At 43.5% G+C, this 23,725-nt stretch overlaps 1 protein-coding gene and 1 long non-coding RNA gene across 2 annotated transcripts; one reads left to right on the top strand and one right to left on the bottom strand.

Annotated features, from left to right (window-relative positions):
• Nucleotides 1–1,762: 1,762 nt before the first annotated feature.
• Nucleotides 1,763–6,294, bottom strand: LOC120024626. Its single transcript, XR_005472879.1, has 3 exons — nucleotides 6,005–6,294; nucleotides 2,020–2,097; nucleotides 1,763–1,916 (listed from the first exon to the last, which is right to left on the bottom strand). It is a non-coding gene; the product is annotated as an uncharacterized LOC120024626 (long non-coding RNA).
• A 651-nt stretch (nucleotides 6,295–6,945) lies between these two features.
• On the top strand, nucleotides 6,946–13,508 carry LOC120024193 (potassium voltage-gated channel subfamily S member 3-like). Its single transcript, XM_038968380.1, has 2 exons — nucleotides 6,946–7,143; nucleotides 11,206–13,508. The coding sequence occupies exon 2, from the start codon at nucleotides 11,324–11,326 to the stop codon at nucleotides 12,839–12,841; it is 1,518 nt and encodes a 505-aa protein (XP_038824308.1). The 5' UTR covers nucleotides 6,946–7,143; nucleotides 11,206–11,323; the 3' UTR covers nucleotides 12,842–13,508.
• The last annotated feature ends 10,217 nt before the right edge of the window (nucleotides 13,509–23,725 follow it).

The following is a 23,725-nucleotide window of genomic DNA, read 5'->3' as shown; positions in this document are numbered from 1 at the left end:
GCTACCGAATACTATTTGAGTGTATGTAAACTTCTGACCCACTGGGAATGTGATGAAAGAAGTAAAAGCTGAAATAAATGATTCTCTCTACTATTATTCTGACATTTCACATTCTTAAAATAAAGTGGTGATCCTAACTGACCTAAGACAGGGAATTTTTACTGGGATTAAAAGTCAGGAATTGTGAAACTGAGTTTAAATGTATTTGGCTAAGGTGTATGTAAACTTCCGACTTCAACTGTAAGTTAAAAGCATTGGTCAACTGATAGCGTTGTAACTATTCAACATCAAGGGATAATGTGAAGTACATTGAGGAATATGAAAACGAGTTATAAGCTTTCTAAAAAGCAATGCTGCCACATTCCTCAACTACTACGCATCATAAAATCAAGCACCATTTGCATGTGAAGACGGCATGACAGTCGCTCAATTTGTTGACCCATACCTATTAGGCAATGCGGCTTTGTGTTTAGAGAGCGAAAAGGTACCTCCTTAAAGACCACTGGGTCAGAAAAGGGAACTTCCATTGTGAAGGTCTTCGAGGTGTTGTCCAGGGATCTGTGCTCCTGAACATTAAAGCCTCTGGCATTGCACTCTGCAACAGTTAGCACGCCGATGGGAAAGGTGACATTCAGCAGCTCCACATCAATGTTGAAAGTCCCCAACTCAAACACTGGCTGCTCAGCGTCCAAGGGCGTGTTTGTTCATTGGCACAAAATAAATCATTTAAATGCTTAGCAGAAACCTGCATTTTGGGGGATAATCCCACCATGTTTCAATACATTGTCTTCCTTTCAGTGCCTAATGAACAGGACACAGCATCCCAACATCACCTTGAAACTAAACCTTACTCAGTTGCGAACTTGTGGAGGCCTGGCCATCGGAGGTGTGGTGATAGGGAAGAGGACTTCATATCTGGTGTCCTCGTTTGCATCCTCCTCAATCCACAGCAACTCAAGCATGGGCTCAATGGTGTAAGTGACGAAGTAGTGGTCATCCTGAATATGGCTCTGTTAGATAGTCAAGTGATAATTTAGTAATATTGCTTGATACGATACATTTTACACAAGACAGGTTGAAGAGTTTTCCCCTGAAAGAAGGCAAAGGGAGAAGTGTTACTGCAAAGCACTGACAAGTGCGTCACTGACTGAAAAGTAGTATTTTCTGGCAGACATTTCCTCAGCGTCCAGTCTCTTGGCATCAATCCCCATGTATGCCGCCAACATGGTGAAGGCATCAGAGGAGATCAGTGGGTCTAGGTGCCTGGGCATGTACCAGGTGATCATTTCTGGAGTGAAGGCCACTGCCCCTGCAGTGAAACAGTGAAGGCCACTGCCCCTGCAGTGGAACCTTGTAGCAAATAAAAAAATGTGCCCTTTGACAAATTCAGGTAGTTCTTTGTTTCAAAACTCCCAACTGAACACTACCTAGGTAGAGCAAGCAACAAATGAAAGTCGTGCCAATAGTTCACTCAACCTGGTGTTAGACAATCAGCAGTGGCATCTATTCGAGTCACCAGCCACTTCTGCTCAAAGGTTGAGATCAGCCTCATCGGAACCCCAGCAATCTGTTCAGGGGGCAACCACACCAGGGCTGTGCTCAGTAGGGCACTGTGTAGTAAAATGTTGCACAGAGCGAAAAATTTGACAAGTTCAGGTAGGGCCACTCGGTTTCCAAACGTTTGCTCTACTGAACACAACCCAGTCATAGAAAACATAAGGGGATAAACAGTTAGCTGATGGAGGAAGTCCACTTACATCCTGTAGGTAAGTCTCCTCTGCATTATCAGGGCTCCTCAACACTAGCCATGTGGGAGTGTTGCCTATTGCATAGCCCTTTCTTTGGAGCTCATCCACCTTCATGACCTTCTTGCTAGGATTGAAGACCACTGCTGTCATGCATCCTGAAGCAAGATCCTGTTTTAGGAAATGGAAACATGAATTACCCAACTTCTTACTAAAGGCAAATTGTTTGGCGCCAACTTATCATTTTGCAGTGGAATTAAAGAAACGTGGCTACCTCAGCACCTCTGAGGTTGCCGCTCCTTGCCTTAAGCTCAAGGAAGGTTTGGAATACTGGAAGACTCCTGACCGACACCTAGGGGAGAAAGGCCATTACTCCCCATACAGTATATGGCAATATATTCTCCCTCCCATACAATAGGAAATCAAGTCAACTAATTTCTTAATAGTCTCATCAATTTGAGTATGCTCTCCTAAAAACGCAATGAAGAGCCAATGTTCCTCTGACCATATTCTGTAAGCATTTTGAGGTGGTGAGTGAAATCAAGAACAGTTGAGAAAAAGCCAAGACCTCTGCTTTGTTGCAGAATAAATTAAAGTGGAGATTTGTAGAGCTAGACAGATCATTCCTACAGGCATTTAGGACAAGCGCGACAGTTCTCCATAGGGGCTAGCCCAGTCAGCCGTCAACTACCTTAAAGGCCTATTGACGATAACATCTTCTAGCCAGGTGAGTTTTGTTTAGCGACTAGTGTTAACATTGCTCTAAAAAAGGTTAACACTAGTTGCAGCAGTACAGTTTCAGAAACACAAAAAATCTCATATCAAAAAACATGGTTTGATTACTACATACCATTGTATGGTTAAGGTTCACACACTGCCTTGTTACAAAAAACAGACAAGACAGTCATCTCTGATAATTAGCCATCTGCGTCTCCTAACATCTGTGTACACAACATTGATGCCACAAACATGTTACTGAAAAATACTGTCCGCTGCAACTTAAGTGTACAGCAAGTGTGTATTTTGCATGGGAAATGATTGATGCGATATGAAAGTAGAGGGATGTATGTCTCTAGAACCGTACTGCAATAATAACCGAGTCACATGTAGATGGAGTATTTGGCTTCCAGCGCATATTTGCCTTTAAAACAGAACATGTAAGGCCTTTGGCCTAACGTTGGCCTCCAGTAGTCCATTGGGGCATGCTCTGCTCACTTACCTCCATGTAGGTGCGGTCACACAGAATCTCTCATGAGGCCCATATGGTGTAGCTACAGGTTTTGCCTACTCTGTACAAGGAGCAGTGTTGCCAACTCCTCAGTAAGGAAAGTAGCTATTGGCTGTCCTAAAAGTCGCTAGAAGTTGCTAAATGACGTCATCGCCTAATTTGCATAATTGTCCATGTGCATGTAATTGTGATGGACGCTGTAGGAGAGAGGAATAACGTCGTGGGAGAGACAAAAAGTGAGTAAAAAACACCCTAAATATGTTTAGAACTACAAATGAACTTTCTTCTGTCGATTCTTGTTTTTTTTAATGTCACAATTCCAACCCTCCTCCTTTATCCGGGCTTGGGACCGGCAAACGTGACCGAAAAGAGTCACTCTGGTGGAGTTACTTAGTTTTTAAATTAATTTTAAAAAATTGTTTTTTTGTTTTCTTAATTTGTTTTGTTTTTTATCCTTATGGTCCACTTAGGAGCCTACAACAAGTCACACTAAAACATGAACATTGGCAGGTTCAGCAACTGAGGGAGCTGACTTAAATGAGTAAGCAGCTGATGTGCCAAAAAGCTGCAAAACATTATCAGGCAGCTGGTGCTCATAGCAAGCCTCACCAGACAGCTTCAGTCCATATCAAATGTACAGGATGGAGTTAAGGGTCTGGCAAGGGCATCCGGTTTCTAAGTTAGCTTTTTACCACACTCATCTGGCTGAATACTCTCTCAACTTCAGCATTCGAGTGTGGCAAGGACAATACAGACACAGCAGCCATGGCAAGTTCTTGAAACGGGTTGATATCAGCTGCATCCCTGAACTTCCAAATCTCACTCCAGAAGCCCAGTGTGTTTTTTGTCTCATTCCATTTACTAAGACGGATTGCACGCCATTGCTGGACAATCTTGTCTATCTCTGCAGGGGAGTAGCCAAGGAGCTTGGCTATTTCTCCAGGGCTCTTTTTGTGCTTTAGAGTTTCCTCCACATTGAAAACTGACATGTACTGCAATGCTTCGATGTTGTCCGGCAGTCTCACCCTCAACTCATTAGCGAGGGAGATGGTGAAGGCTACACACCGCTTTCGGACATTGTTTTCATCCTCAGGCGCAAGGTGGAGGAGCTCAGCTGCCTTTGACTCAAAAAGGTAACCAAGGTATGGTTTGGGACTGATGTATCCATCTATTGGCCCTTTGAGTACATCAACATTTGCCAGTGGATTCAGCACCTTGCTGCTCACAGACTTGATCAGGCTAACCAAGCTGTCAAGTAGCTTAAGAGGATCTACTTGCTCTCCCTCAAAAGCCTTGTATGCCAACTGTACCTCACCCAGCACTGACTTCAAAAAAGTCAGATACAATATGTTTTGAGGATCACTGTACATGGAGTATAAAACCTCAGCCATGTAGCAGTGTTCACTGGACTTGGTGACTGCGAAATGCAGCCTAAGCTCCTCCCACTGGTCCAAAATGCATGAAACGGCTGGTTCAATTGAGAGCCAATGTGTGGCACACACCTTGGTTATCTGTACAGGTTTCTCCCCACAGTTGGTTTCATATGGCCTTGTAGGCCTCCCTGCGCTTTGGAGACACTGAAAACCAGTTATAAGTCTCTCGTACCAAGTACTCCACACTACGGGGGATGGTGTCATTGGAAGCATGACGTACAGCAAGCTGCAGAGAGTGGCACACACAGCGAATAAGAACCAGATATTTGAGGCCATACTCATCCTTCAGCACTTTATGGACCCAATTGTTAATCCCCATCATAGAGGCATTGTCAGTCCCTATCCCCAGGAGTTTCTCTTTAAGACAACACTTCTCAAACAGCAGCACAGGCTATAGATTTGGCATCTCCTCCCTCCAACTCAACAAGCCCCAGAAATGTTGATACAATTGTCTGCTTGGTGTCACTAAAGTACCTTATCACAACCCCCAGGTACTTAAACACTTACATCTGTGGACTCGTCGAGGCTGAAACGCTGGTCACCTACATCTGCGTCCAACTTTTTCAGAAAGTATGGTGCTATAACACCATTAATCATGTTGGTGCACTTTGTCCTGTGCATTTTGAAGTGGGTAGCAGCAGTGGAGTCTGAGAAAGCAGCTCTACATGCTTCTCCAATGTGATCACATGCCAGCATAGAACAGTGTTCAGCGATAGTTAATGCCATGGTGGCCTCAGCCTTTTTTGCAGAGTAAATTTTTAACCATAAATGGCAGCTTGTTTTGGCTGGAACTGTTAAGGCTTTGCCGAAAGTGTTTGAGTTGTCATGTGTTTTTTTACATCACTAAGTTTGGCGTAGAAATCAACCTTACAATACAGGCAGTATGCCCATGTATCATCTCCAATAAACAGCTTCAACCAGCCTTTGAATTCAGGGTTTGATTCCCACTCCTGTATTTTTGAGTGTACAGTTTAAACTGAGACATAAGCTAAACATCTAGCTGGCTAGCTCATGTCACAGAGGCACACACAGTGGACAAGGTGAGTAAGTGACTGAGGCTGTGTGTCCAATGCAGTGACTTATTTTAGACAAAAACACTTTACATCCAGCCCTGAATGCAAGCCAGGGCGAGATCAGCCAGCGGAGGCTTCCCGCATGCACGATTCATTTGCAGTCTGGATGCGGAGGGGTGAACATCTCCTGCTCTGACAGCAGCTGGGAGGGACTGCTGCGTGAGGACTGGGCCGCCTGTGAGTGCTTTTGGACGGGGCCCACGGCAGCACCCGCTGCTCGTTGAGAAGAGTTAGAATGATACATGCTTTCACAGAGTCTCCAATAACACCGCTAGATTTGTCACTAGTCGATTTTTTTGGAAAATGTGTCGCTAGAGGGGTCTGAATACTCACTAAATATAGCAACAAAGTCGCTAAGTTGGCAACACTGACAGAGTACTCGCTCATGTGGTTTCCTTGCAGCCTTAGCTGTTCGACCGAGCTGAAGGTCTTAACCTAAAATCATTGGAGAATTTTTTTTTTTGCAGACAATAAATGGCAAATTGCCCATTTGAAGCTCAAGCAAAAACTGCAGTTTAGCGTTACCATGTTCCGGGAAAAGCAGCTTAGAACAGAAGCAAACATGACATTGCCCATCAGGTCCATTTTCACGCTCATTCCACACAGAGTAGCCAGGCTGGGCATCAGGTTTACGACTTTCAGGTCATCTGGACAGGTTGGAGAGGGTGTAATCATAAGTTTTCAAATACATGTACAATTACAATGCATGAATTATGAAAGAGATTCAAGAGTCAAACTGACAGACAATAACATCAACTTCAAACCTCCTGTAAAGGGGATCCACAATCAAACAAATAATGTTCCCCAGGCATTCAGGGTTGAGGTCATCTGGAAATGGGAGTCAATGTTGTCAAACATTTAGTGTCTGAATATATATATATATATGGTAATCTTACTTGTAGAAGGTGTCTGTGCTTGTATGCTCCCAGCTACCATCAATAGGCAAAACCACCTGTAAGGCATTTGAAAAATGATTAAAACAAGAATGAAGACAAGTCAAATGTTTAAGTCACATAGGACTATTCTATGCCCGCTACTAACCCAGATCCAAGAAAATTACCCATTGTAGAACAGCCGTTTCGTTTGTATCAGAACCATGCTACAGCCGTGAACTATATTTGACCAAAGGTATACCCTATAGTTCCTGCACCTCACACTTATACTTATATAGCAGCACAACAGGTGACACTCATAATTGCTTATCTGCCCATCAATGGTGGGCCAGACAATCACCATGCGGGTTTTAAAGGTGAAAACGGTAAATTCAACGATGCAGGTCAAATATTTACAGATTTTTTTTACTGAACTAAAAAACGAGGCATTAAAAATACATTTGCCACACTTAATGATAAGGCTAAAATCTCCACCAAATCCGATGCACCTCCCCTCTCGGAGATTGAAGGGAACCATTGCTTGGCTTTGGACCACAAAATCCTCGCGCCGTTTTTATTGGTGCGTCCTTGTCGGAGTAGCGGACTGAGTGATTCAGCCTGCTACACTCCCGGTCCGATCATTATTGCGGGCGCGCTCCGAGCACCAACAACGTTTCGGTTTAGGGATAATTCCTTATGAAGCATGGGACTACTATTTATTTGGAGATGAGAATAATCGGATAATCAGTACTCGTAAAGTTATTTTAATGGAAAGAAAGGGCACAGGAACAGGTATGCTTTATGTATTATTATCATGTTGAACTTATCGGGGAGCCCATGTCGATTTGTTTAAACATGCTTGCCTAATATAGAATATAATATAATTGATTGCCTACATTGTTGTGTCTAATTTGTATTTGAGACTGTATATAGGCAAATGTAAAAGAGAAAAACAAGTATATCCTAAATAAAACAATTGTAGCCTATCAGGTTTAATTTGACATAAAAGTTAGTCGCCATTCAAGACTAACCAAAATAAAATTAACGCACTGATGTTGTTAAAGGTAGTCTCGTCCTTTAGCGGTCCCGTGTCGGATGAAGGGGTCCATAATAACACTTGTCGAAATAGTTTGTTGTCCGCAAAAATTAAGATATATTTTTTAAATAATTGCTCGATGTAAAGTCCCATTTCATCCTGTTGTCAAATCCTATTTCTCTGGTGCTGAGGGCCTGTAATTCGATTCCCTTGGTGATAATCTAGTACTTTAGCCTGCTTGAGGAAGTGATAGGCATTGAACGGTGATTCAGTACTATCAACACACCACACACCCACTCTATTCTTATATTCTTCCCATTGATGCTAGCCATTGCATGTTGATATAAACATTGGTGGGCTCAGGGCAGAAACTTTTCATGGTGTAATATATTATTGGTTTTAAAAGCAGTCAAATTTGTCCTAGGAATGCTATTCAAGCAACCTGGTCTCAGAGCATTTCGTATTATTCAGTACATCAATCCGAAACACACCATTTAGTATGATATATTACGTCACGTATGGTATGTATTCATTTGTGGCTGTCCACTCATTTCGTATATGTTAAAAATTACAATTCATATTATATGTTATGAATTAGCAAAACGTACAATATGTTACGAATTCTAGCTAGGTGGCTAACGTTAGCTAGGCAGGGGTAAGGGTTAAATTTAGGAGTTAGGTTAAAGGGATTAAGGTTAGGGAAAGGGGTTAGCTAACATGTTAAGTAGTTAAAATGTAGTAAGTAGTTTAAAAGTTTCTAATTACCTAATTAACAGCTAAAGTTGTCCGTGATGAGATTCAAACTTGCAACCTTTGGGTTACTAGATGTTCCTGTTATATGTCTACCCATCCACCCTGACCAACCACTTCACTTTCATTTTTACCTTAAGTAACCTTCTGTCTTATGTAACCATACCAAACGTATCATATCATACTATTATCATACAACATATCATACTATTTCAGTGTCCTGGATTTACATTTACTATGTCTAGTCTATGACACCAGGCTGATTCAAGAGGACAGATAAGTTTATACAGCAATTGACTGATTCTATATGAATTCAGTCACTTTCTGATTGTACCCTTTTTGATTTGAACAAATCCTTCCAAACATGTTTGCCCATGGGAGAAGTGATCATAAATTAACTTTTTGGACTTGAATACCAAAACAAGATGAGGTGCTCAAAGTTCTTGCATACCAGACACTACCATGAGACATCCATGTTTTCATTACTGAAAATTATAAACGGTTTAGTTTGATATCATTTGAAAGCTTACCAACGGGGTTATCAAACTATTTTATAATTTACTGAAAAAGTTTTGTAATACAGAATTATGCAAAAACAAAAGTGTAAACTCAGATTTTTCAAATTTTCACATACGCTATATATACAAAAGCATTTGGAAACCCCTTCAAAATAGTGGATTCGGCTATTTCAGTCACACCCATTGCTGACAGGTGTATTAAATTGAGCACACAGCCATGCAATCTCCATTTGTAAACATTAGCAGTAGAATGGCCTTACTGAAGAGCTCAGTGACTTTCAAAGTGGCACTGTCATAGGATGCCACCTGTCCAACAAATCAGTTCGTCAGATTTCTGCCCTGCTAGAGCTGCCACGGTCAAACTGTAAGTGCTATTATTGTGAAGTGGAAACGTCTAGGAGCAACAACAGCTCAGCCGCGAAGTGGTAGGACACACAAGCTCACAGAATGGGACCGTCGAGTGCTGAAGCACGTAGCGCGTAAAAAATTGTCTCGGTTGCAACACTCACTACCGAGTTCCAAACTGCCTCTGGAAGCAACGTCAACACAAGAATAGTTCGTCGGGAAATTAATGAAACTGGCTTCCATGGCCGAGCAGCCACACACAAGCCTAAGATCACCATTCGCAATGCCAAGCGTCGGCTGGAGTGGTGTAAAGCTCACCGCCATTGGACTCTGGAGCAGTGGAAACGCTCACCATCTGGCAGTCCAACGGACAAATCTGGGTTTTGGCAGATGCCAGGAGAAAGCTACCTACCCCAATGCATATTGACAACTGTAAAGTTTGGAGGAGGAGGAATAATGGTCTGGGGCTGTTTTTCATGGTTCGGGCTAGGCGCTTTAGTTCCAGTGAAGGGAAATATTTGATTTGATTGAATATTAAAACATACAATCTACCTGCTGTGAAACCGCTCAACATTTTACATTACATTCAGTCATCTAGCAGACACTCCCATCCAGAGCGACCCACAGGAGCAACCAGGGTCAAGCGCTCCATCCAGGGGCACATCAAACAGATCTCCCACCAAGTCAAATCGGGGAGCCAGAACAGCAACCTATTGGCCACCGGCCCAAGCTCCCAACAGCCAGGCCACCAACCATCCAAGATCCCCCAACAGTTCCCGAGAGCTTCCCCTCAACCCTCTGAGACCCTTTAGTGCCAACTGTAAAGTTTGGTGGAGGAGGAATAATGGTCTGGGGCTGTTTTTCATTGTTCGAGCTAGGCCCCTTCCTATCGCTTCAGCATACAATGACATTCTAGACGATTCTGTGCTTCCAACTTTGTGGCAACAGTTTGGGGAAGGCCCTTTCCTGTTTCAGCATGACAATGCCCCCGTGCACAAAGCAAGGTCCACACATAAGTGGTTTGTCGAGATCGTTGTGGAAGATCTTGACTGGCCTGCACAAAACCCAGACCTCAACTCCATGGAACACCTTTGGGATTAATTTGAACGTCGACTCCGAACCAGACCTAATCGCCCAAGATCAGTGCCCAACCTCACTAATGCTCTTGTGGCTGAATGGAAGCAAGTCCCCACAGCAATGTTCCAACATCTAGTGGAAAGCCTTCCCAGAAGAGTGGAGGCTGTTATAGCAGCAAAGGGGAAACCAACTCCATATTAATGCCCATGATTTTGGAGTGAGATGTTCGACGAGCAGGTGTCAACACACTTTTGGTCGTGTACTGTATCTTAGACGCTATTTTACATCATCTGAGGTGTTTGTGTTGTGCATTTCATGGCTGAGACAGCATACTCTTGAATACACGGTGGGTGTCATTTCAATCAGAGAAACAGAATTCCTAGAATGGACTTATCCCTTCAGACCAATACAATTTAGATGGAACACCATTGAAATTTAATTGAAATTTGAACTTCCAATTACTACCAGAAAGATATCCACCCGCTGTCAAATGTCAACTTGAATGGGAATGTTTCAAAATTGACAGTTTCATTGAAGACCATGGATATTCCCACTCAAGTCAACATTATCTGATGTGTGGACCTTTGTGGTACCATTTTAAAGTAGAAATGTACATTTTATTGACACTGTAGTACATTTATCAGCCAAAACATGACACCTATTCAAGAACACGCTGTGTCTCAACCGATGGTGGGTACAAACACCTCTGACGCTTTTTGATAATTCATGTTAAAGGTTAAAGACATTATATATATATATATATATTTCTTTTTTTAATTCAAGAAAGGATCTAATTGTTTGGCAACCCTGTTTGTAGGCTTTCAAATTATATCAAACTCATCTGTTTATCATTTTCAGTGATGAAGACGTGGATGTCTAATGGTAGGGTGCAGTGCGAAAAAAGAGTGAAATATGAGCACCTTTATCACCTAACGGTTATGGCATTCAGGCTCTAAGTCACTTTCCGACCACTTCTACCATGGGGAAAACATGTATGGTAGGTTTTGTTCAAATCAAAAGGGGTGCAGTCAGAAAGTCATTGATATCACATGGAACAACCCTATTCCTTAAACTTAAAATGGGTGGTAGAATGACTATTGATAATTGGAATGTTTCTCCTCCTCATAGATGGACCCTTGAGCCTTAACCTCACCGCTAGCCACCGGCGGCTGATCATCCCAAACTACATTTCCCACCAGCACTTCCCCCTCCTTGCCCATGTGGCCTATGGCTCATCATCACCAACATGGGATATGGGCAAGTCCTCCACCGATGCGGAAATGAGGAAGACCAGGTATACCTCAACGTGGGAGGTGTCCGGCACGAGGTGGCAGAGGAGACGCTGCTCCGCTTCCCCCACACACGCCTGGGCCGCCTGCTGCACTGCCGGAGCGAGGACGCCATCCTGGAGCTATGCGACGACTACAGTGCCACTGAGCGCGAGTACTACTTTGACCGCAATCCCCACATCTTCATCAGCGTGATCAACTTCTACCGCACAGGCCGCATCCACATCATGGAGGAGGTATGCGTCTTCTCCTTCAGCCAAGAGATTGAGTACTGGGGCATCCAGGAGCTCCACTTAGGGGATTGCTGCAGCAACTGGTTCCAGGAGCGCAAGGAGTACATTGAGGACCGCGACTGGGACGTCCAAAGCGACGACGTGCAGCCGCCCAGCTTGGACTCGTCCTTCGAAGAGCTCTCAGCCATGGACAAGGACCTGGAGAAGTTCAAGGGGGCGTGGTGCGCCGAGGTGCGGAGCTACGTGTGGATTAGGCTAGAGGACCCCGGTCATTCGCTCTCATCCAAGATCATCGCTGTGGCCTCGCTGAGCGTGGTGCTCACCTCCATCGTGGCCATGTGCGTCCATAGCATGCCCGAGTTTCAGATCTTGGATGAGAACGAGAGACACATCGAGGACCCCGTACTGGCCATCCTGGAGGTGGTCTGCATCGTCTGCTTCTCGGCCGAGTTCATCATCCGGTTGATCGTAGCCCCCTCCCCAAGGAAGTTCCTCAGCAACACCCTGAACATCATCGATGTGGCCTCCATCCTGCCCTTCTACATCACGCTGGCCTTTGAGACGGTGGATGATGAGAACAGCGAGGAGAACGAGAACCTGGAGAACGTGGGCAAGGTGGTGCAGGTCCTCCGGCTGATGCGCGTCTTCAGGATCCTAAAATTGGCCCGCCATTCGGTGGGTCTGCGTGCGCTCGGCGCTACTGTCCGCCATAGCTACCACGAGGTGGGCCTGTTGCTCCTCTTCCTATCTGTGGGCATCTCCATCTTCTCCGTGCTCATCTACTCAGCAGAGAAAGAGGAGGAGGACACTGAGCTGGGCACCATACCCATGGGCTGGTGGTGGGCCACCATCACCATGACCACCGTGGGCTATGGTGACACCTGCCCAGTGACGTTGCTGGGGAAGCTGGTGGCCACCCTGTGCATCCTCTGCGGCTTGCTGGTGGTTGCCTTGCCTATCACCATAATCTTTAACAAGTTTTCCAAGTACTACCAGAGGAACAAAGCCATTGAGGAGGGCCTGTGTCTGAGTCAAAAGGCGTCCGAGAGACACGACCTGGAGCTCCCTTACCATAACATCAGAGACCTCTACGCCCAGAGTCTGGGCGTGTACCCCTTCATGGGCGGCCTCGCCTTCAAGAACAGTGAGAGTAGCGGTGGGGATGATACGGACGCCTCCAGCCTACAGGACATAGAGGAGGTGTGTGACACAGACACTCTGGACAATGGGGCAGTGAAATGAAGCTTGAGGCTTTAGAAAGCTCAATACACCGCAAAGGAGCCCTTTATGGTTCTCAGGGTCAAGCTCTCCATCGTTAACTCTTAATATGTCTTCCTTTCTTGGCTGACTAGACTTTCACAACACTGTGGCCATGGCCACATGGGATTTTTTCTATTCTGATAAATATATCCCTGAACTGAGAGGGCACAGATGACTGACTTGGATCCCCCTTATAAAGGTTTGAATGTAATTCATCTATTAGGCCAGATATTGCAACGTTGCATGCGTATGTTTAAGGAATTTGCATTATATCGTACAGATTTATCCGCTCAAAAGTTCAGTAAAGGTTTGCATATGCAAAGAAAAACTAAATTGATTAGAGAAAAAAGAAGAGTGACTTCAAATTCCGGGTTCGATTGATGTTTCAACCTCTGCATGAATAAAAACACATAAGACAAGTCATCAATAATGGGTAGTGGGATCATTACTTTGAGACCACAGTTACTGTAGATAAAGAGACAGAAATGACCTCTCTCCAAAACCTCTCATGCTATAAGCACTGATGTACAGGTCATTTGATTAGAAAGTCATTGAGGCATTGTCTTAGAAATATATGTTGGCATGCTAGCTCCCTGGGTTAGGCCGTATGGACGTACTAATCAAATAAAGTCAGACCTGCGAAAGCTGATGAATTATGTCTCTTTATTTTGACATCGATCGGAGCCTTTGCTTCATGCGTTTTAATTCATTGATGGACTATGAATGTACACGAATTAGTTGCGAAATACGTATTCCCTTTAAATTAGTGGTTACACTTAGCGGTACAGTAAATCAAACAATTTCGAACAAGTCAACTTTGGGGTTACATCAGAATAAAAGTCATAACACGGGTCGTAAAATCCTGTAAAAAAACAATACCCGTTCAACTCCTAGGCAATACATTGGTGTTCTTGACTCCTTACACGTTTCTCTGGCTCCTTCTCACTGATTTCCTGTCATGTGTCATCTTCTCTGGATGGATGAGCTGCTGTCCCAGTAGAACAGAAATGTGGGAAATGACCCCAAACCACTGTAGGTTTGGGCACATTTACGTAGTAACCATTGTGGTGTTCTCCCGGCCATAAGAACAATGGTATGGTGCAATGAACAAGTTAACTGGATTCCAGAAACAAAGGATTCTGTCAAGATGTTAAGAAGCTCCTCTCCCTCAGTAGACATAGCTTTGCTGAAAATAATAATTAGGTTACATGTATTTATGTAATTAGCATGTTTTAGCTAAAGTCAATTTCAGACTTTTTAAAGTATGTGGACACCTGCTTGTCGAACATCTCATTCCAAAATCATGGGCATTAATATGGAGTTGGTCCCCCCTTTGCTGCTATAACAGCCTTCACTCTTCTGGGAAGGCTTTCCACTACATGTTGGAACATTGCTGCAGGGACTTGCTTCCATTTAGCCACAAGAGCATTAGTGAGGTCGGGCACTGATGTTGGGCGATTAGGCCTGGCTCGCAGTCGCTGTTCGATTGTTATTATAATTTTTTTATTTCACCTTTATTTAACGAGGTAGGCCAGTTGAGAACAAGTTCTCATTTACAACTGCGACCTGGCCAAGATAAAGCAAAGCAGTGCAACAAAAACAACGACAGAGTTACACATGGGATAAACAAACGTACAGTCAATAACACAATAGAAAAATCTGTATACAGTGTGTGCAAATGAAGTAAGGAGGTAAGCCAATAGTGGCGAAGTAATTACAATTTAGCAATTTACACTGGAGTGATATATATGCAGATGAGGATGTGCAAGTAGAAATACTGGTGAGCAGAAAAACAAATATGGGTATGAGGTAGGTAGTTGGTTGGATGGGCTATTTACAGATGGGCTGTGTACAGCTGCAGCGATTGGTAAGTTGCTAGTCTCCAACTTCAGTGATTTTTGCAATTCGTTCAAGTCATTGGCAGCAGGGAACGGGAAGGAAAGGCGGCCAAAGCAGGTGTTGGCTTTGGGGATGTGAAATATACCTGCTGGAGCGCGTGCTACAGGTGGGTATTGCTATGGTGACCAGTGAGCTGAGATAAGGCGGAGCTATACCTAGCAAAGACTTATAGATGACCTGGAGCCAGTGGGTTTGGCAACGAATATGTAGCGAGGACCAGCCAACGAGAGCATACAGGTCACAAAACAGATGGCACTGTGACAGACTGCATCCAATTTGCTGAGTAGAGTGTTAGAGGCTAATTTGTAAATGACATCGCTGAAGTCGAGGATCGGTAGGATAGTCAGTTTTACGAGGTTAAGTTTGGCAGCATGAGTGAAGGAGGCTTTGTTGCGAAATAGGAAGCCAATTCTAGATTTAACTTTGGATTGGAGATGCTTAATGTGAGTCTGGAAGGAGAGTTTACAGTCTAGCCAGACATCTAGGTATTTATAGTTGTCCACATATTCTAAGTCAGAACCGTCCAGAGTAGTGATGCTAGTCGGGCCCTCGGGTGCGGGCAGCGATCGGTTGAAGAGCATGCATTTCGTTTTACTAGCATTTAAGAGCAGTTGGAGGCCACGGAAGGAGTGTTGTATGGCGTTGAAGCTCGTTTGGAGGTTTGTTACAGTGTCCATAGAAGGGCCAGAAGTATACAGAATGGTGTCATCTGCGTAGAGGTGGATTAAAGAGTCACCCGCAGCAAGAGCGACATCATTGATCTATACAGAGAAAAGAGTCGACCCAAGAATTGAACCCTGTGGCACCCCCATAGAGACTGACAGAGGTCCGTACAACAGGCCCTCCAATTTGACACACTGAACTCTATCTGAGAAGTAGCTAGTGAACCAGGCGAGGCAGTCATTAGAGAAACCAAGGATGTTGAGTCTGCCGATAAGAATACAGTGATTGACAGAGTTGAAGGCCTTGTCCAGGTCGATGAAGACGGCTGCACAGTACTGTCTTTTATCGATGGCGGTTATGATATCGTTTAGGACCTTGAGCGTGGCTGAAGGTACAGTGGGATTCGAAAAGGTCGGTGATCTGTTTGTTCACTTGGCTTTCGAAGACTTTAGAAAGGCAGGGCAGGATGCATATAGGTCTGTAACAGTTTGGGTCTAGAGTGACTCCCCCTTTGAAGAGGGGGATGACCGCGGCCGCTTTCCAATCTTTAGGAATCTCAGACGATACGAAAGAGGTTGAACAGACTAGTAATAGGGGTTGCAACAATGGCGGCGGATAATTTTAGGAAGAGAGGGTCCAGATTGTCTAGGGTTTGGGCCAGTTGCTGTGGGGGGTTCGATGGGGTTGAGGTCAGTGCTCTGTGCAAGCCAGTCAAGTTCTTCCATGCCAATCTCGATAAACCATTTCTGTATGGACCTCGCTTTGTGCACGGGGGCCTTGTCATGCTGAAACAGGAAAGGGCCTACCCCAAACTGTTGCCACACAGTTGGAAGCACAGAATCGTCTAGAATGTCATTGTATGCTGAAGCGATAAGTAGGGGCCTAGCCCGAACAATGAAAAACAGCCCCAGATCATTATTTCTGTACAGCACTTTGAGATATCACCTGATGTAAGAAGGGCTATATAAATACATTTGATTATTCCTCCTCCACCAAACTTTACAGTTGGCACTATGCATTCGTGCAGGTAGCATTCTCCTGGCATCCGCCAAACCCAGATGTGTCCGTCGGACTGCCAGTTAGTGAAGCGTGATTCATCAGAATGCGTTTCCACTGCTCCAGAGTCCAATGGCAGCGAGCTTTACACCACTCCAGCCGACGCTTGGCTTTGCGTATGGTGATCTTAGGCTTGTGTGTGGCTGCTCTGCCATGGAAACGCATTTCATGAAGCTCCCGACGAACTGTTCTTGTGCTGACCTTGCTTCCAGAGGCAGTTTGGAACTTGGTAGTGAGTGTTGCAACCGAGGACAGATGATTTTTACGTGCTACGCGCTTCAGCACTCGACGGTCCTGTTCTGTGAGCTTGTGTGCCCTACCACTTCACGGCTGAGCCGTTGTTGCTCATAGATGTTTCCACTTCAATAACAGCACTTACAGTTGACCAGGGCAGCTGTAGCAGGGCAGAAGTTTAACTAACTACTTGTTGGAAAGGTGGCATCCTATGACAGTGCCACGTTGAAAGTCACTGAGCTCTTCAGTAAGGCCATTCTACTGCTAATGCTTGTCTATGGAGATTGCATGGCTGTGTGCTCGATTTTATACACCTGTCAGCACTGGGTGTGGCTGAAATAGCTGAATGCATTAATTTGAAGGGGTGTCGACATACTTTTGTATATATAGTGTATGCTAACTTTGGGGATATTGACTTGCATTGGTTTTTGGATAAAAAATGCTAAAGTTAGCATTCTTTTAGTGACAGCAGCCAGGTAAACAAAACCAAAGCATTGATTGCTGTCTCTCCTTGTCCAAGGACTGCTAACAGGGTAACCAATATGTAATTTTGTAATTTGGACAAATTATCCCTTAAGCTATATTAATTGCTTAATCTACTTATTTTCTGCTGATGTCAAATGCCTAACTACCAACACATGACTTAACAGTTGGTACAACCATTCATAGTTTTTCCCTCGGCTTCAATGAGTTTGAATCACAGTGCGTTATCAAGGAAACTCTCCTTGATTCTGTATTTTAGTTGACAGTGAGATCAGTCTGGTTCTGATAGAAACCATCCCTGGAGTTTCAGATGGCAATGAATCCAAACCACTGCAACATAGTGCATAAATGTATGCGTTATACATCATTACTCCCCAATACTGTATCTTTGAGCAAGAGCTACATTGATGGAAGTGCAGCCAGTAACCTCCCTGGAAATATTCAGTTATGTATTTATTGCCAACGCAATATATTTGGATATTAGATTTTTACTAGGGAGTGTGCACGTATCTTTAAAATGTCCATGCCAGTAGGCTAAGTTTTATGCCAGGGGGCAGTGATCAGATCAGAGGTGGCCCCTGTCTTTGTTGTCTCTCCCAGGCTACTCAACCATGCAGACAGACCCCTCCTCTGTTATGGGATATGGGTCAGTGGAGACGTGGGTCTGTATGGGTTTCTGATGGGTTTCAGCACCAAGGACGGATCAACATACTGTCACGATGAATCAAAGAAATTACTCTTCGGTCTAATGGTTATGGGAGAGATTGGTTGTGTTCATTAGGTACCAAATGTAGGAAAACTGACTAAAACATGGAGGAACTACCATTTTTTAAAACAATTCAATGCGTTTTCCATTGCACACCCTAATGAACACGACCCACAGCTAGTAGGAATAGACTGGAAGGGTCTTTAAATGATTTTATGCACCTTCACATTGAGGTCAATAACTTTAAGTCAACTTTGAGTAGGGTTGCAAAATTCTGGGAACTTTCAATAAATTAAGTTTTTTTCAGAAATCCTGGTTGAAGGATTCCGGATTTCCTGCTTATTACTTCTAGGAATCCTCTAACCGGGATTTTGGGAAAACCAGGTAATTTATTGAAAGTTCCTGGAATTTTGAAACCCTAACTTTGAGACAATGTTGTGTGGTGGTTGTGTGTTTTCTCGGTTTCAGGTAAATCTTCAGTACATGGGTTTATGCAGAGTCATCTCTCTCTCTCTTATATTTATATAGAGTCTGGGTTTTTGTTTTTACCGTTCATACCCAGTTCTCTTTCACAGGAAGTCGTATTTTACAGCCATTACTGTTTGGATGTGGTAGTGGTTTAATGGCATTCAATTAATAGTGTATGTAGTATCATTAAGTTTTGAAAAAGTTCAGTCAAAGACACTGCGGTCAAGATGGCCATTAAAACCAAAGGGTCTTCAGGGAATAAAAAGTGGAGGAGGCATTTGTGGCAGCTATTTCCATTATGATTTTTATTTCTAATCAATGCCCAACAGTGCGACTCTTCAATTTCTAACCAAGTGGTCCTAGTGGATTTAACAGAAAGATGGCTGTTGTTTCTCAGATGTCAGTGTGTTTCAGGGTAGTCGGCCTTGTTTTATAAAGGCTGTGGAGCTATATTGGCTTCATGGCTTGACATGTTAAACAAAAAGTTGGCCTCTGTTGGTATTGTTGATGAACGGGAGAATGAAGTGCCTGGGAGACCGGGGAAACCTTCTGACACATGGGGCTATTTTATATTGATGAATGTGAACATTGCAAACACATCGAATCTGTGATGGCGGCCCCCCAAATGCATACACTATAGTGGCAAATAACCATTCAGTTCCCTTCCTTTATATGCTTGGATATAGTGCATGGGTAAGATTTTTAATCAATCTGGTTTCTCAGACATAGTTACGAAGAAGGATAAAACACTGTCCTTTCACAGTGACAATATCATAAAGCAGGAATGACATGAATTACATTTATTTCAACCACTGTCTTGTTTACTAGTTGATTTACAGAGTAAGAAAATGGGAGTTCATGTCATCCATCAAGAATATTAATATTTCAGTATATGGCTCAGTTTCAATGGAAGTTATATCGATGAGTGCAACTGTATATCAGAAAAATCTATTCTCCATTTCCTAAAGAGCTATTTCCTTTCAGGGCGGTAAGAACCAAAATTCATACAGTAATGTAATGTACAAAAAGTGCCCCGGGGTTTGCAAAAACTATTGTTACCTTTTTAGCTCTCTGAGATTGGAATGGGAAAAGGTCACTGACCCCTGAGCAGAGGGGAATGCACGTGTGTGTGTTTGTCCTTATGTTATGTGCCTACTGTTTGTGGGTTTGTATTTCACCCACAGAATATACCAGAAATACCAGGCCACATTCCTCAGAGCTAGCAGGACCATTTAACCGTCAGATGTGATGGATAGAGGTGGCACATCCCCTGAGTTAACTCAAACAGACCCGTGCCAATCATCTCCATAAAAAACATTGGATTTCACTTCACTTGAGCGCACAACAACGCAGATGGATATATAAACATTAATGTATTATATCATGTATATATATAAAATGCTTTTCCAAGAACACACTGCCTGTAGTTCAGCAGCATACAGTATTAGCCCACAGCGAGATAATGGCCCTATAGCCGAGAAAAAGCACTCAGCCAACCTCATATGTTTATGTCTTTTTGAAGTCGTAATGAGCTGGAAAGTGTTCGGTGGTGCTTGGCTGAACTCAGATGTAGAGCAGACCTGGGTTCAAATACTATTTGATATCATTTCAAAGACTTTATCTTGGCTTGATTGAGCTTGCCTAGCGCAATGGAACCAATAGATTAGTCACAAAAGTGCAATCCCCACCCATCTGTCACTTCGGGCTGACTCAAACTAAAGCAAACGCTAGAAGTATTTGAAAGATTTCAAATAGTATTTGAACCCAGGTCTGGAGTAGCGGGAAGAAAATACAGTACTACTTGTCCTTTTGGGGGTTAAGAGGAAAGAAAACAAGGTTTGGTGCCAGGAAGCTGTTTGATTTGTGCATTCATTTTCCGATTTGGTCCGATGACTCTTTGTAAGGTTTTGATTATTACATTTCTGGACTCCAGCCTAATAAACAGAATATTGATCGGTGTACTTTGTATTCAGTCCAACATCAAAGGCTACTTCTGATGGTTGTCTGTTAGCTATAGGCTTGTGTTGCAAGAAAGAAACTGTTTACATTGTTTTTGTCTTGCCCTTTCTCAGTGCAGATGGAAAGCTCTCAGCTCCATTTTGTCACACTGGGTTTGGATTTTTTTTTTATTGTGCCACAATCATTATTTACTACATTGACCACAGCTTGTGTTGCGGTTGTTGTTGGTGCAACACCATAAATGACATTTTCCCATCATACAGAAGTATTCCTTGATGTTTATATCCCAAAAGCATTAGCTTAATATTTTAACTGAACTTCAGGTCCCCCCTCGAGTCCTTTTAGACCTTCTCCTTACCTCGTCTCCTTGAACCGTGAATGTGACTTCTCATTTTACTTCATCACAGACAAGAAAACAAGTAATGCCTTTTCAATTAACCTCTTTGACCATGGGTACGTCCCAAATGATACCCTATACCCTATTCCTTGTTTAGTGGACTACTTTTGACCAGGGTCCATAGGGCTCTGGTCAAAAGTAGTGCACTACTGTATATAGGGAAAAGGGTGCCATTATGTACACAGACATTTCTATTGTCCTCCAATCAGAGGCGTGTCCAGGAAGCCTCACCAATTAAGAAGCTGGGGATTAGAGGGAGAATGCCTTGTCCCAGGTGGACCCAACTATACACTCCCATGGGGGAGTCCACAAACCCCGCTACAGTTACACCCCCCCATCTCTTGGGACTTTTGGTACTTACCGCCTGCTGATTCAACTGTACTGGCAGATAAGTAAAGGTTGTGTGAGGTTGCAGCAGGGGTTGTTATGTAATTATTTATTTTCTAAGTCAAATAAGAAGAGTGAAACTGAAGAGTGGTCCGCTGTAGCTTAGTTGGTAGAGCATGGATCTTGCAATGCCAGGGTAGTGGGCTCGATTCCCGGGACTACACATACTTAAAATGTATGCACGCATTACTGTAAGTCGCTTCGGATAAAAGCGTCTGCTAAATGGCATATATTGAATATGAAGAGGTTTGAAATCAATTATAAATCCAACAGTCAAAGTTTAAAGCAACTTTTGAAGGGGAAATTCGGGAGATATTTCACTGATCCACATCACATTTATCTCCACTTTACCTCCGCTGTACATCATCAGATGTCAGTCAGGGACAGATTGGGTCATATCCTTTACACGGCATGCATCAGCAGCCCAGACGCGGTATAAATGTACACCTCATTAATCTGGCCCCAACAATCCTGATGAGCCAATCTGAACGAGCCGAGCCAAGACGGGCTGGGCTAAAATGAATAGGATGAAAAATGTGTATGAGAGAGTGGCCAGGTTGCCATGAGTTCAGATGATAGAGTGAAACTCTCTCTCTGTCTCACACACACACACACTTTGTCTCTCTCTCTCTCTCTCTCTCCACGGTGGTCTGAGATGGAGAGATCAAGGCTTTTATGGAGGTACTAAAAAGAGGGAAGGAGAACTCTCTGAGCCTTGCTAATGATTGGGAGGGAGGGAGGGAGGAAGGGAGGAAGGAGGGCGGGTGGGTGGCAGAGAGAAGTGGGGGTCACAACTCACATAGAAAGATATTATATTATGCCTTTGCACCCTAAGTAGGGATTAGGGTGCCGTTTCAAACAGAGCCTATACATTCTCATCTGTAGCTCTTTAATAAAGAGAAGGGTTATAAGGATGGGAGGGGGGATAAGTCCAATCATCAGATCCCATCTAGCTATTGACAGTGAATACAGTCAGACATCCAACATACACTACATGACCAAAAGTATGTGGACACCTGCTCGAACATCTCATTCCAAAATCATGGCCATTAGTATGGAGTTGGTCCCCCCCTTTTCTGCTATAACAGAGAGTGGACACCACTCTTCTGGTAAGGCTTTCCACTAGATGTTGGAACATTGCTGCAGGGACTTGATTCCATTCAGCCACAAGAGCATGAGTGAGGTCGGGCAATGATGTTGGGCGATTCAAATCAAATCAAACTTTATTTGTCACATGTGCTGAATACAACAAGTGTAGACCTTACCGTGAAATGCTTACTTACAAGCCTTTAACCAACAGTGCAGTTCATGAAGAGTTAAGAAAATATTTACCAAATAAACTGAAGTAAAAAATTATAAAAAGTAACACAATAAAATAACGAGACTATATACAGGGAGTACCGGTACCGATTCAGTGTGTGGGGGTACAGGTTAGAGGTCATTTGTACATGTAGGTAGGGGTGAGGTGACTATGCATAGATAATAAACAGCGAGGAGTCAGCAGTGTATTAAACAAATGGCGGGGGGCTGTCAATGTAAATAGTCCAGTGGCCAATTGATTAATTGTTCAGCAGTCTAATGGCTTGGGGGTAGAAGCTGTTAAGGAGCCTTTTGGTCCTAGACTTGGTGCTCCGGTACCACTTGCCGTGCGGTAGCAGAGAACTGTCTATGACTTGGGTGACTGGAGTCTGACAATTTTATGGGCTTTCCTCTGACAGCGCCTATTATATACAGTTAAAGTCGGAACTTTCATTAAAACTTGTTTTTCAACCACTCCACAAATTTCTTGTTAACAAATTATAGTTTTGGCAAGTCGGTTAGGACATCTACTTTGTGCATGACACAAGTAATTTTTCCAACAATTGTTTACAGACAGATTATTTCACTTATAATTCACTGTATCACAATTCCAGTGGGTCAGAAGTTTACATACACTAAGTTGACTGTGCCTTTAAACAGCTTGAGAAATTCCAGAAAAAGATGTCATGGCTTTAAAATCTTCTGATAGGCTAATTGACATAATTTGAGTCAATTGGAGATGTACCTGTGGAAATATTTCAAAGCCTACCTTCAAACTCAGTGCCTCTTTGCTTGACATCATGGGAAAATCAAAAGAAATCAGCCAAGACCTCAGAAAAAAAATTGTAGACATCCACAAATCTGGTTCATCCTTGGGAGCAATTTCCAAACGCCTGAAGGTACCACGTTCATATGTACAAACAATAGTACGCAAGTATAAACACCATGGGACCACACAGCCGTCATACCGCTCAGGAAGGAGATGCGTTCTGTCTCCTAGAGATGGATGTACTTTGGTGCGAAATGTGCAAATCAATGCCAGAAAAACAGCAAAGGACCTTGTGAAGATGCTGGAGGAAACAGGTACAAACGTATCTATATCCACAGCAAAACAAGTCATATATCGACATAACCTGAAAGGCCGCTCAGCAAGGAAGAAGCCACTGCTCAAAAACCGCCATAAAAAAAGCCCGACTGCAACTGCACATGGGGACAAAGATCGTACTTTTTGGAGAAATGTCCTCTGGTCTGTTAAAACAAAAATAGAACTGTTTGGCCATAATGACCATCGTTAAGAACACCATCCCAACCGTAA

This window comes from Salvelinus namaycush, chromosome 29, assembly GCF_016432855.1.
Source record: "Salvelinus namaycush isolate Seneca chromosome 29, SaNama_1.0, whole genome shotgun sequence".
NCBI lineage: Eukaryota > Metazoa > Chordata > Actinopteri > Salmoniformes > Salmonidae > Salvelinus > Salvelinus namaycush.
The sequence above is the reverse complement of the archived record's forward strand: the minus strand, read 5'-3'. Positions and strand labels throughout refer to the sequence as shown.